Genomic DNA, 13,101 nt, shown 5'->3' on the forward strand with positions numbered 1-13,101 from the left:
CGTGACCATCAAGAACATTCTAGATTCATTAGGACTCTGATTGTCAGTCATATCAGGTTCCTCTCGTCACCGCTAAGCTGCTATCCTGACCTGAACCAAAGCCACCGATGGCGGCCTGCCACAGAAAATCACTTCTTACTGGCCGGACATATCTATTGGTCAAGGAAATCAACTCTTGGATGAGCTCTGGTTTTACTTGTGAGCGACGCAGCTCCTTGCTGGATCTGGGGTCACAAACATTCATACACACACACACACACACACAATGGCCAGATGGGTGGAGTGTTCTCATTACTTCAATAGCATGGCTGAAGCACCCATAGAATACATTCAAAAAGGCCCAGGAGACATGCTTAACACACACACACACAATGCAAATAGCTCTTTTCATTCTGGTGTGGAGGATGGACAGAATGTGAGGGAGGGGTGGAAGATGGAGAGATTGCATTGTGTGGAGGAGAGAGGCACAGTGTCGAGTTCGGGAAAAACACTTACAATTACATGTACATATTCAATCTCTCTGAGAAGAGCACTTGACCTTTAGAACAATACGTACACAAACGCACACACACCCACGCTTCAGGTGTGTGCTGTGGAGCGACTTTATGTTTAGCGCTCATGTATTTATGATAAATATAGGCCGATATCTATATCTATGTCTGTGCCCATATGTAACATATGTATTGCCCTATATAAACAGTGATAATGCCATATATGTTACCAAGGTGATATATAATTTTGTACATTCTATTGGTATATGAAGATATAAGTTGATTACATATATAAAATACCCATAATAAAATTTGTATATGTGCATATGTTTTTTACATGGTATTATATAGTAGGAATACTGTCTGTCAGCAATATATATTTTATTATCTAGCTTTATTAAAACATGCATACAAAAAAACTGTAAATTTATACATGATTTGTAATTATTTTAATGCATGTCTATCTTTTATATTTACTTATATAATATCAACATATATTGACAGGTTTTATAATGGATATATACATGTAACAATGTATTACATATACATACTTATTACATGTTAAAACATTCATTTTGTATGGGCTATATATATTTTTTAATATGAATTTGTTCCAATTTCTAGTAGGTTAAATGTATTTTTATTTCATATGACAATATGTTTCCTATATGGAAATTTAATATATTTACATTAGATTTGCATATAGGTGAAACGGCTAATAAGAGGACTTTTTTATACACCTAGCTCCCATTATTGTCAATGATTGTTACCATAAATGAAATACAGTTGTTTTTTATTTATTTATTTTTTTAAGAATTTAATGTATTCAGACATGTCTTTAATGTGTATGTGCCTGTGTTTTACTAAAGCCTGCTAATTGTCCCTTGGATTAATAAAATTGATTTTTATTTTTATTGAAAATTTAAACTATGAAAACGTAGTTTAAATTCAATTTAAACTATGATTTAACATTTGTATATATATATATATAAAAGAGATTGTTCTGCATTCTGGTAATGACAATTTTGGGACAAATTAAAATAACAAGAAATCTAAAAGGATATCAATTATTTTACTGTTTGTAATGATGTTTATGGTTTGGGTTTCTATGAGAATTAATGGAAATTATCTTTGGTGTGGGTCCCCAAATGTAATTAACACATCCCTATGTAATCTTCAAAAACACACGTCTCCAAACACCCTCCCCAATTCTCTCTGCAATTACTCCACACACACACACACACACACACTACCACCCCTCTTGCAACGACAGCACTCACCAAGACACTTTCTCCATCCTTCTATCCATCATCTATCTCTTCTCTCTCACACATACACACAGTCCACACGCGCATGTGTCTGTTTGACTAGCGCGCCTCAGTTATCAGACTGCACCGATCTGGGTCGGGGGGAGAGAAGAGAGGAGAGAAAAGGAGAGGAAACGAGAGAAGAGAGAGGATAAGGGAGAAAGAGGAGAGGAGAAGGGTGGGAGGGCTTTTCTTTTTTTCTTTCTTTCCCTCTATCCTCAGGACTCCAGCAGGACAGGGGAGTTTCTGTGACTCTGAGCACCAGTGCAGAAGACATCAGACCCGTTTACTTCTGCTCTTCTTCACCTCTCCTGCCTTCTTTCTTCAGAGTGAACGTCCTGAGCGCTGGCTGAGGTAAGTGCATGCGATTGCGTGTTTGTGTGTCTGTGATTACATGTCAGGGACTCAACTAGTAGAGCATGGTGCTAGCAACGTTAAAGTCATGGGTTCAATTCTCTGTGAAAACACAAAGTAATATATTGTAAATTTTGAATGCAAGTTGCTTTGTAGAAAAAAAGTGTAAATGTTTAGTAATATGAGAGACCTTTTTCTTCAGTCTCTATTTTCTTTGACCCATCACTTTGTTACATGAGACTGGGATCATCCCCCTCTTTCTATATGCATGTGTCTTTACTCATGTCTCTTTGACCACTAAATAGCCCATAAGTACAGCAGTGAGATAGTCTGTGGTTTGGGATGATGGTTCAGTTTCAGGGAAATCCAGAGCAGGGCTAACACACTCATAGTGTGGATGAAACTCGAACTGAATCATAATATCTAAAAATTAGAATAGTCACGGTGTCAGCAAGAGAGAGTTTTTTTTATTTTTTTTTATTGCGTATATCTGATAACATTGAAATCTTACATTAAAAAAAATAATATAACATTTAAAAACAATATAAAATATTTTTATAAATCTGATAACATTACTTTTTTATTAAAATATTACAAAATCTCAAATATTAAATATTTAAATAAATATGACAACATTCAAATCTTGAATTAAAATTAAATTCTAATATAAAAATGTAAAATTTATAAACATTTATAAAAAATATTAAAAATGCAATTTTGTTCAATTTTATGATAACATATCCTCTGTAAATATCCTCTCATAATATTGCTGCGCTAGCACTGAAACTGCATGGCCATGATTGAATTCAATTCAATTTTAAAAGTGAGACAGATACAGCAAGAAAAGAAAGACAAAGCAATTAGTGTTACTTGACTTTTTGAAGTCGACAATTAGATCCTGAGTTCATGACCATAATATATTTCTGCTCTGTCCACAATCTCCCTCAGTCTTTCACTAAACCCTTTTTCTCTCCATCTCTGTCTATTTACCCCCCTACGGCCCACATCTTTGCATGAGTTCTCAGTTTTCATTCTATACCATTCAAGTTTGGAGTCCTTTTCTGTCTTTCTTTCTCTCTTTTCCTCCTCTCTCCCTTTTCTCTCTCTCTCTCTTTATATCTGGCTCCCCTGGGAGCAGTCAGGACCCCTGCAAAGAGCATGTGTCACATGACACCACAGCCACCAACGCCATCAACAAGCTCTCCAACAAATCGAGAGCGAGAGAGAGAGTGTGTACAGTAATACGAGCTCACCGAACACAGTAAACAGAGATTGAGAGATAAAGAGAGAAATAAAATTGGGGTGAGATTTACTGAACGGACAGACTGTGTACTATAAAAACATGGGAAATCAAAAGGAAAAACATCAAAAATTATACTTTGCATACAGAATCATATTCAGGACGATTCATATTTCTGCATTATGAAATTAGGCTAATTTTAATTGAGCACATTCCCCCCACATTCTCATTACCATGATGTGTCTAGGCATTCTCAAAGCCAATTCTCATTACTGCAATACAGTTGTTGCTGTTGTTGTTTATTAAACTTTTTTTTTTTTTTAAATCATATTAAATGAAATACGGCAAACACTGCCATTGTGAGTGAATACTTTCAAATAAGCCTAAGTATATTAATGATATAAATATTTAAATAATTGAAAATTATTTCAATAATTAAAAAAATATGTAAAATATATGATACCATTTTTTACTTTTTGAAATTAATTTAATTTATTAATTTATTTATTGCATTGCATTATAATAAGAATTTGGGAAGAAAATGACATGAAAATTTTACATTGCAAAAATAAAATATGTAAAACCTTTTTTTTTCTTAATGCAAAATTCTTCTTAACACCTCATTTAATTTTGGGAGGACATTTAACCCTAACATTGGGTTCATTCACCCGGAGGTTTTACGACCATCTATCCAGCTCTTTTTCCTGTATTTATGTGAACGTGCCAATTTTGTCTTCCATTTTTCTTTTACACTTCCTTCCTCCTCCCGTCCTTCTCTCTCACCTCCTACGCCCTTGTTCGGCTCCTCCCTCCTTCACTCTCCCTTTTACCCTCTTCCGATCCTCTCTTTCTCACCTTCACTGTCTTTTTTTCACCTTTCTTAATCCCTCTCTTCATCTTCCTGGACATTTTCCCGCTCCCATCTAGCTCTCTCTCTCTCCTCCCTTCACACTTTCCTTGCATCCCTCTTTTCCACCCTCCATCCTTCTTCTCCTCTGTCTCTAATGAGGGCCTGTTCAGCAGTCATAATCAGAGCAGAGGTTGGGTGATGCGTCTCATGCGCGTTTACTCCACCGCCTGTCATCCGATCTACGGGGCAACGTTTCCCCAGCGACATCCATGCGTGTTGTTATGGGGACACTTTTCAGCACGACGGCTTTGATCGCAGCCTCTCTCTCCCCGGGGACGTGAACTCACATCACTGGGCCCATCAGCTGCAGATAAACACCGATTGAACATCTGAGAGTTTCAAACTTCCTCAACTCTCCCCCACAGACGCCGCTCGGCGGTGTTCAGATTACCTCCAGGTGCTGTTTTGGTCGGGTTTGTTCTTTTTGTCGATGGATTTTTATACAACCAAAGCAGCCTGCTGTTCGTACATAATGAGTGGAGTTGAAATATATTTCCACGGTAAACCAATTTGATGTCGCCTGTTAAAAATAGAGACATGGATTCAAGTGAGTGTTTGCCAGGCATCGCTGAAGTGCTGCTCTCGTCTCGCAGCGCGAGGCTTCTGTGTAGAGTGTCAAAGCAGAGAGCACTGAGTGTTAGCGGATAGCAAATTTTCTTTGCTCATATAAATAATTCTCTCTGAATAAAGGCAAATGTTTCCTGCTATCAATGAATCATCAGCTGGGATGAGGCTAACTTTCTCTCTCTCGTCCTCTCGCGTTTCTCTCTCTCTCTCATCTTGCCCTCACAACAGATGGAGTGTGAGAATCAACTGATTGACTGATAGCTCTGTTCTTAGCTTGTCAGCCGTAATGAATAACCTTTGTGCTGAATGTCGGTAGAAACACAAGCGAGTTTGTCAGCACCTTGGGAGATAAATAACAGCACTGTCATCTAACACATCAGCCCAGAGTGCAGATCTTCCCAGGATTTAGCCCGGGAATGTAAGTTTCAGCAGTCGGAGTTGGATTTTGACAGCTTTTAGAAGATTTTAATCTTAATTTTAATTTAAAGTTGGCAGTTTATCTCCAACTTTCACATCAAGGACAAGGCAGATGTTTCAAGTATGATGGATTTACACTTTGTGAAATGAGATAAAGTCAAAAATTCTGCTGAATTATCAGCTCCTTTGAAACTTCCAGATGTCCTCATTTGTCTTGGAGCTTTCATGAGGCAAAGCATGAGCCGTTTGTAATCTAAATAGATGGACTAACTGACAAGATACGTAAATCAACTTCTCACTAAAGTCTGTACGCTTATGCGTTTTTCTGTAATAAATAGTATGCAAATGGAAGTACGTCAATGAGTTGAACAGTGGTAGGCGAACAATATCTGAACGACATACTGCATCTGCAGAGATTGTGAAGTGTGCAAGCAGTGGACCATCAGTTTCTAAATGTTAAAAAATAAGAATGGCAGACAGTCTGTGAGATGGATGTCTTATTTCAAGTGCTATACCAAAAACATTTAAAGCTTTTTTCCCCCCAAAGTGACTTACAATTGATGAATATCAACAGTATTTTGTCAAAAAAAACAACTTTATTGTACTTGTGTAACAATGTCTATAGGTAAATTATTATTTTTCACACTCAAAAATTATACCTCAGTTTTGCCCCTTTTTATTCTAACAGTGTTGTTGTTAGTATGTCATGGGTCAAAGGTCAAGAACATAAAGGTCAATGGACAGTGCAACATGGCAAATGTAGTAAATCCTCAGAACTCAAGCACGTACTTCAAGAATAGAAATCCTTAAAGTTCTTAATCATATTTAGTACATACTATAAGTATGAGAATTCAGATGTCTTTAAGAAGGGAGAGCTGACCCCAGTAGCTCTATAAAATTAAAAAGTTAAGAAAAGCATCATTGTCCTTTAACATCATCCTTCTGATTTTTAGTGAAATATTCTATCAAAAGTTATTGAAAGAAAAATCATTATAAAAGCTCTTACCTCTTGTTTAAAACTGACATTGTCTGTTTTCCAGGCAAGTGTAAGTGAGTGGCTGTTTGTGTTGGACGAGAATGGCTCTCTCCTGGTGTCTCTGCCTGGCCATGGCCCTCTTTTCTGGTCCCGCCACCATCCATACCCTGGCACCCGAAAATGAAGTGACATTACACCCCACAACATGGCTGAGTGAAAACAGGGTCACACCAGTACATCTGCCTAAAGGACGCACTCGCAGGTAAAGAAAACACTAGACACACACAGGCTAAAAGAGACAATAAAGAATTTCTCCAATAAGAGGCAGGTACACAAAAATGGGAGACGTTGCCACAGTTCTTCTGGATTTAGTCTGTCCCTTCATGCCAATCCAGACAGACTGGATGATGATCAGATTAGATCTCTGTGTGGAGCACTGGCTGTTGTCAGACTCCTCGTGAAAACAAAAATCTCACTGGATTATTACAATTAATGGCAAAATGAATGTTTGGAAATGTAAACTGATATTTCCTACTGACACACTACAGCAAAAGATAGAAATAGCTGACTTAAAATCATTTTCTAGCTGGTGAAAATACTAGTGTTCTAATAATTTTGGTCACCATATTACAATATTTTCTTTGTAAACAGTCTGTAGAAAAGACATTAAGCTACATTTTACTAGCAATGCAAACAAAATCAGTGATGGGTCAATTATTTCCTCCTATCTGTTTGATAATGGGCTTAAAATCATGCCACAGATTTCCCAGTTTCCTCTCTATCAAACCCATTGGATTCAAGCAGCTAAAATTGCAGCTTTCTTTTTCCATTAGCAACACTAGCCAGTGAGAATCACAGTGAGAACTGCTCCCTCACCCGTAACAGAGGTGGTGTCAGGCTTCAGACTGAGCGCGAGAACGAGAGAAAGAGAGAGAAGAACAGAATGAGTTTGAATGCACAGCCCGCAGGGCAGGAGCTGCTGATCATAAATCAAATTAATTAATCTATTAAAAGATTGTAACTGTGCTTTCCACACAGAACTCTTACTAAAAATTGCATTAAAAGGGTAAGGGATGGACACACCTGAGGTGTACCTGCAAGCAATCCCTCAAACTAAAACTATGACCCTTTCTTTTGTTGTCAAGGTCAAAGTTAAACCTGATTACCAGAAGAATGAAATCAATATTATGATAATGTGCCAAGCCGTTGTGCCAGCGGCATGCAAATAAGAGATTCAAATCACATTAAACAAACACTGAGTCTTAAATCTAATGTCTGACTATTTCCATAGCAGTAATATAATGAGCAGTTGAAGATGCAGAAAACCATTGACTGAAGGCAGCCGCACTAGCAGGGTTTCAAGGTCAGAGGAAGTGGCTGTTGCCAAATGGCTGGTGTTACCAGAACGCACCGAGGGAGGTTCACCAGATTCTGCCCAGTGTGATGTTATTCACGGAGGGAGAGTGAATGTGTTTCCTGCCTGAGCGGAGCACGCTACAGTGATGCTGCACCTGGCATCAGCTGTGATCTGTAAACATTAGGGTTTGTGGAGATGCATATCTAAACGACGGTGATGGATCAATAGGAGCTTATCAGAGATCAGTCATTCTGGAGTCATTGCTTTTGTTTCTCCTCACCTTCATTAGCAGATCAACTTGTGCAAACAACAGCAGTCAAACAGTCTCCAAGGAAGCTCTGCGGCATGTTATTTAAAGATGTCATGTCGTAGTCTTTTTAGCATTAGATGTTTTTTCCCCTGAGGTCATTTTAAATAATATTAGTCATCATTTAGTTTTTAATAACCACTTTTTTCACCCTCTCTCTGACACTTATAGTTCAAGGGATAGTTCACCCAAAAAGTAAAATTCTGTCATGATTTGCTCACATTGCTCCAAACCGGTATGCATTTCTTTCTTCTGTGGAACACAAAAGAAGATATTTTGAAGAATGCTGGTAACCGAACACTTTTGGCGACCATTGAATTGCATTGTATGGACAAAAGATTTTTTGGGGCAAACTATTCCTTTAAAATAAATGCTCTCTTCACATAAGCCTTCTTTTCACAAGTGTATTTACTGGCAGTTATAATATAGATGCCAAATGTTCACAATACAGTGCAATTTCACTCAAACAGTAAAGTTCGAACTGAAATGATCAGGGACTGACAAAAACTTCAACCACTCATTTCTAATGTTGAGATCCTTCTGAATGATATTCAGAACAAGGAACAGCTGGACATTCCTATATTTTACTCTTATCTTTACTATGGTATTTAGAAATAATAATATGACTGAATGGATCAAGTTTCTGAACACCGAATAGGCATTTATTCATAAATGTGGGCATTCATGTGTTAAAGTCTTTGGGTTTCTGATGTCAGAAATCCAATGATTTTGTAACAAGATATTTTTGCAGCTTAATTTCAGTAGAGGGTCTTTTAGGGAAGTCTGTTTCTGTTTTAGAGTAAAAAATAAAATAGGCCACATTGTGAGATACAAAGGGCCAGTTGCATAAACTGCTTAGACTATAGTCTTAAAAAGTTAGTCATCTATTTTTTTCTTCAAGACTGGTCATAACTTTTTAAAATCAGTTACAGATTAGGTTGGTTTCATTTCATTCCAAAAAGCAAGACTGATTACCCTTTGGCTAACTGCTAGTTGGTCAAACTAGTCCTTAAGACACATTTTTAACATAGTGGCTATTTTTATGCAATTGGCTCAAAGTCTCAGGAGATATTAAGTCACAGTTACATGTTTTTTGTTTAAAAAAAAATGAGGAATACAAATAGAGTGAATTAGATTCACTTAATGAGACACAATTTGGCTGGTGCATATTGTTAAAGGAGACTGTTAGACCGATTAATTTATGATTAATGGTTAATTTATGGAATATAAAAACAGATTTTTTCAGAGCTCTTATGAATAATTAGACCAAATAAATCATATTTGCTGTGTCTAATCCATACAGATACTGATCTGTGTTTCAGACTGTATTTCACGCTGAAGAAGAAAGCCGATTTGCTGTCCGTTACTGTGAGCCCCTGTGCAGTGCCCATCGAATGGAGCTTGGCTGTTCGGACCCTTAAGGATAAACCGCCTAAGAAAGCACACTGTGAGTGTGTGTGTGTGTGTGTGTGTGTGTGTGTGTATATATATGCTTATTCATGGACTTGTGTCTGCTTGAAGGTATATTTGTGCATGCATGCAAACACGTACGTGTGTTTGTGTTTGGGGAGTGCTGGCATAGACCTAACCAGGGCTAACAGACAACTCAGGGATTTTATATCCAAAGGGCGGACGGGTTACATCCCTTCAGAGGCTTTAATGAAGAAGCAAAGCAGTCGCTTGAGGCTCACTGATTTAATTAGCAGGTGTAAAACTGCTGTTGTGTTGCTTTAGGGCCTCTGTGGACAGAAGATTCTCCTCTTATCCATCTCCAAATCTCCAGGCTGTTTCCCTGACAGAGAGAAGACAAGAAAGAAAAACATTTTCAAACAGAAACAAAGAGATACAACATATGCAAGCACAGTCTGGATGGATAAACATTGACGTCTGTTTCTAATTTAAATTTTTAGTAACATTTTACAATAAGAGTCTGTTTGTTAACATTACTTTATGAATTAGGTACTGTGAGCTTACAAAGTAAAAAAGGTATAGCATTTATTAATCTAGGTTAATGAAAATTCATCATGTCGTTCCAAACCTGTATGACTTTCTTTTTTCTGTGGAACATTAAATAAAAATAATATACAGTATTAAAATGACATGAGAGTGAGTAAAATAAGTTCTCATTTTTGGGTGAACTATTTATTTAATTGTAATTATAAATATACTGTTGTTCATAGTTAACTGAAATTTGTGCGTGCTACATAAATGTTAAAATGTATGTATATTGTATATGTAAAATTAACAATCAATATTAATAAACCCTGGTTCACAATACCTAATGCATTAACTAATGTTAACATTAAACCTTAATGTGTAGTGTTACCAACTGACATTATAAATTAAATTAATATTTTTCACTCATAACCCTAGACAGTTAAATGCTTTGTGTTTCAAAAAGCATCTCACAATTAGTAAGTATGTTTATTAATATTTGGAAGACACATCTGCTTCATGTGTCTTAACAGTACCAGAATAATCCTGATGATTTGATTTTGCATTGCATTTTATGGTGACTACATTTCTGCACTCTTTCGTAATCATGCGCATGTTCTGAAATGAAGAGATAGTCTGGCAGGCAAAGCAGCATTATAAAGTCATAAAGTGACATATAAATCATTTAGACTGTGAACTCAGGGGTCCCCATCTACACCTTTAAATTATTCACTTTGATTACCAAACGTTCCCTCTAAAAGTGTGCCGACAAAAGTAATGATGGTTTGCATGAAAAACAGGCTTATCCGTGCATGCCGCCCAAATGTTTTTAGCTCTCTTTTGATTAGAGCTGTATTTTGAATATGCTTGATCTTGATCTGAAATGCTTCGTTTCTGCAGGGAGCTCGAAGAAGAGCATGCCAGAGGTTTGGTGGAGAGGTTCTGGAAGAGAGGTTAGGATTTACACCTACACCGGCAATGCTGTAGACACCTACACCGGTCCTGCCTACGCTCCAGCGTCCATCTACATCCTACGGCTGAAATCAAATGAACAGGACACGCAGGTGTCGGCGTACCTCCACGAAGGTCCTGGTCCCACGGGGGCTTTCCCAGAGCTGCCGTCGGACCCCAGAGTACACACGCTGGGAGTGGGCATGACCAGTGTCACCTTAAACTGGGCTCCGAGCTCATCCGTAGTTGTTAAAGATGGTCACCGGCCACATCACGAATATTGCGTCTTAGTCAACCACAAACACAACTATAGAAGTCTTTGCGCTGCTCGTGAGGGAATACGAAAGGAGATACAGAGTGTGCAGAAGAGACAGAGGAGGGACAAACAAAGCAAGGAGATTGTGTGGGCAACGCTTAAAGACTGGTGGTGGCGGCAGCCGGATGCCCTTGAGAATCGTGAATCATCCACGACTGACAAGTTTGAGGACCCTGGATGTGTGTGCAGGGACATCGAAAGCGTGTGCACGGTTTCAGACCTGCTTCCGGATACGCAGTACTACTTTGACGTCTTCGTAGTGGACAGGGTTAACGGCACTAGTGCGCCCTACACCGGCACTTTCGCCCGCACACACGAGGAGGCTCGTCCTGCTGTCACATCCTTACGGGAAGGCCAGGTCAAATGGGTCACCCTGAGCGGGGACGCAAGCAGTCTACAGGGGGATCAGTTCCGATTTAAACCTCGTGGGTGGCAACAAAATGGCCTCCTTACCTTGCACACCTGCAACAGCACTAGTAAAGTCAAGGTCACCGTCTCCAGTAAAGGACGGACTTTGACGTCTCAAGAGGTGGGACATCAGCTTGCCCAGATATGGTTGCACGGTGCCCCATCATACCTCATCCAGCTCCAGGCCGTGGCTCTAGGTTCCTCATCGACGACCCCTAATGGCGATTCCAGCAAGTCCAAGTTCTGTCTCAAAATGCAGGCGTCATCGGCGTACCATCGCCGAGCCGTGCCGGTGTTTCCCACCACACTACAAATCAAGTCTTTCAACAAGTTGCGGACATGCAACTCCGTCACTCTGGCCTGGATGGGGACCGAAGAGCGGAGTCTCTATTGCGTTTATCGGAGGCAGATCCCACTTGACAGCAAACACACCTCGACAGATCGTTGCATCGACCCAGAATCCCGTCCTGCAAATGAGAGAGTCCTCTGTAAGTATTTCCAGGAGTTGAACCCACGCCGGGCGGTCACAACAGCGGTGATCAGTGAACTGGAACCAGGGATGCTATATGTGTTCGACGTTTATCTTATGAGACGCTGGGGACTTCCAATTAAGTACCACAGCAAGACGGTGAGAACCAGAAGTGAATGTTGAGTGGACATTTCAGAATTTTGCTCTCAGTGGAGAAGGACTCAATGGAGAGACATTACGCCACAGGGAAGCCATTGTAAGGCCAGAGAGGGAACTATGGGAGGGGCCTTGATCTGGTGCAGTGGAGGTCGAACGTGACCACTGAAAGACATAAACACATAATTATGCCAACATACAGACACACAAAATACCGAGAGGTGAGACCAAGCTCACACCAGCAAAAACTAATTTACTTTACGATGTTCCCGTATTAATGTTTGTGTTGTTGTGTGTGATGCCGTCTCTGTTGTTAATTATACAGTATTGAGTGTCTGAATAACAAAAACTCTCTCGTCTCTTACACAAAAGAGGACCGTGCCAAAATATGCAAGAGAAACAGCCGGAGGGCTTTGAGCACCAGTGCTAACCAGAGCTGTATCAGATCTCTCAATCTGCCACCAGAATCAGAAAGACACCAAGTGAGGAAGGGGCGAGAGAGAGCGAAAGAGCTGTGTGAAGTCAGTGTGTTGATTATGCTCTGCTAAAGCATGCAGCAGGGAAAAACGAGTTAGCAGTTCGCTTCGTTGTCTGTGATGTGATTGTTGTGCTGCGCTTCTGCGCACTAATAAAACACAGTTACCAACCAGACATGAAAATCATATGTAGATATTTCACACTTTGACATTCGTCAAGGGCAATGGCTGTTGGTGTTCCTGAATATAAAAAGGACTAATTTTAGGTTATACATGTGAAAGAGATTCAGTGTAGAGATGCAAACAGGTACACAAATTTTACCACTGTGACAGTAAGAAAGTCTTAGTAGTAATAATACTGATTATACAAATAACAATCAGACATTGTGAGCTCTTATTTAATATAAAAAATGTTTACGACGAACTTTGGATGCTGCAGTACCACACAGACATCAAAAGTGCTT

At 39.1% G+C, this 13,101-nt stretch overlaps 1 protein-coding gene across 5 annotated transcripts; it reads left to right on the forward strand.

The window, feature by feature from the left end:
- The first annotated feature begins 1,962 nt into the window (after positions 1 to 1,962).
- On the forward strand, positions 1,963 to 12,820 carry ndnfl (neuron-derived neurotrophic factor, like). 5 transcript variants are annotated; one of them, XM_058750466.1, is made up of 4 exons: positions 1,963 to 2,152; positions 6,327 to 6,524; positions 9,249 to 9,373; positions 10,762 to 12,820. In XM_058750466.1, exons 2-4 carry the CDS (start codon positions 6,364 to 6,366, stop codon positions 12,186 to 12,188), a joined length of 1,713 nt encoding a protein of 570 aa, XP_058606449.1. In that variant the 5' UTR covers positions 1,963 to 2,152; positions 6,327 to 6,363; the 3' UTR covers positions 12,189 to 12,820. The 5 variants fall into 5 exon arrangements, with proteins under 5 accessions (XP_058606449.1, XP_058606447.1, XP_058606446.1 ...); XM_058750464.1 differs by lacking the exon at positions 1,963 to 2,152 and adding an exon at positions 4,143 to 4,802; XM_058750463.1 differs by lacking the exon at positions 1,963 to 2,152 and adding an exon at positions 4,144 to 4,699.
- Positions 12,821 to 13,101: the final 281 nt, after the last annotated feature.

This window comes from Onychostoma macrolepis, chromosome 17 (genome assembly GCF_012432095.1).
Source record: "Onychostoma macrolepis isolate SWU-2019 chromosome 17, ASM1243209v1, whole genome shotgun sequence".
In the NCBI taxonomy this organism is placed as follows: domain Eukaryota; kingdom Metazoa; phylum Chordata; class Actinopteri; order Cypriniformes; family Cyprinidae; genus Onychostoma; species Onychostoma macrolepis.

Excerpts from the sequence above, each read along its gene's own strand:
- ndnfl (XM_058750466.1), top strand. The coding sequence starts at position 6,364 with ATGGCTCTCTCCTGGTGTCTCTGCCTGGCCATGGCCCTCTTTTCTGGT. Across the intron at positions 6,525-9,248 it reads CCTAAAGGACGCACTCGCAG|ACTGTATTTCACGCTGAAGA; the intron begins GTAAAGAAAACA and ends TCTGTGTTTCAG. Across the intron at positions 9,374-10,761 it reads ACCGCCTAAGAAAGCACACT|GGAGCTCGAAGAAGAGCATG; the intron begins GTGAGTGTGTGT and ends TCGTTTCTGCAG.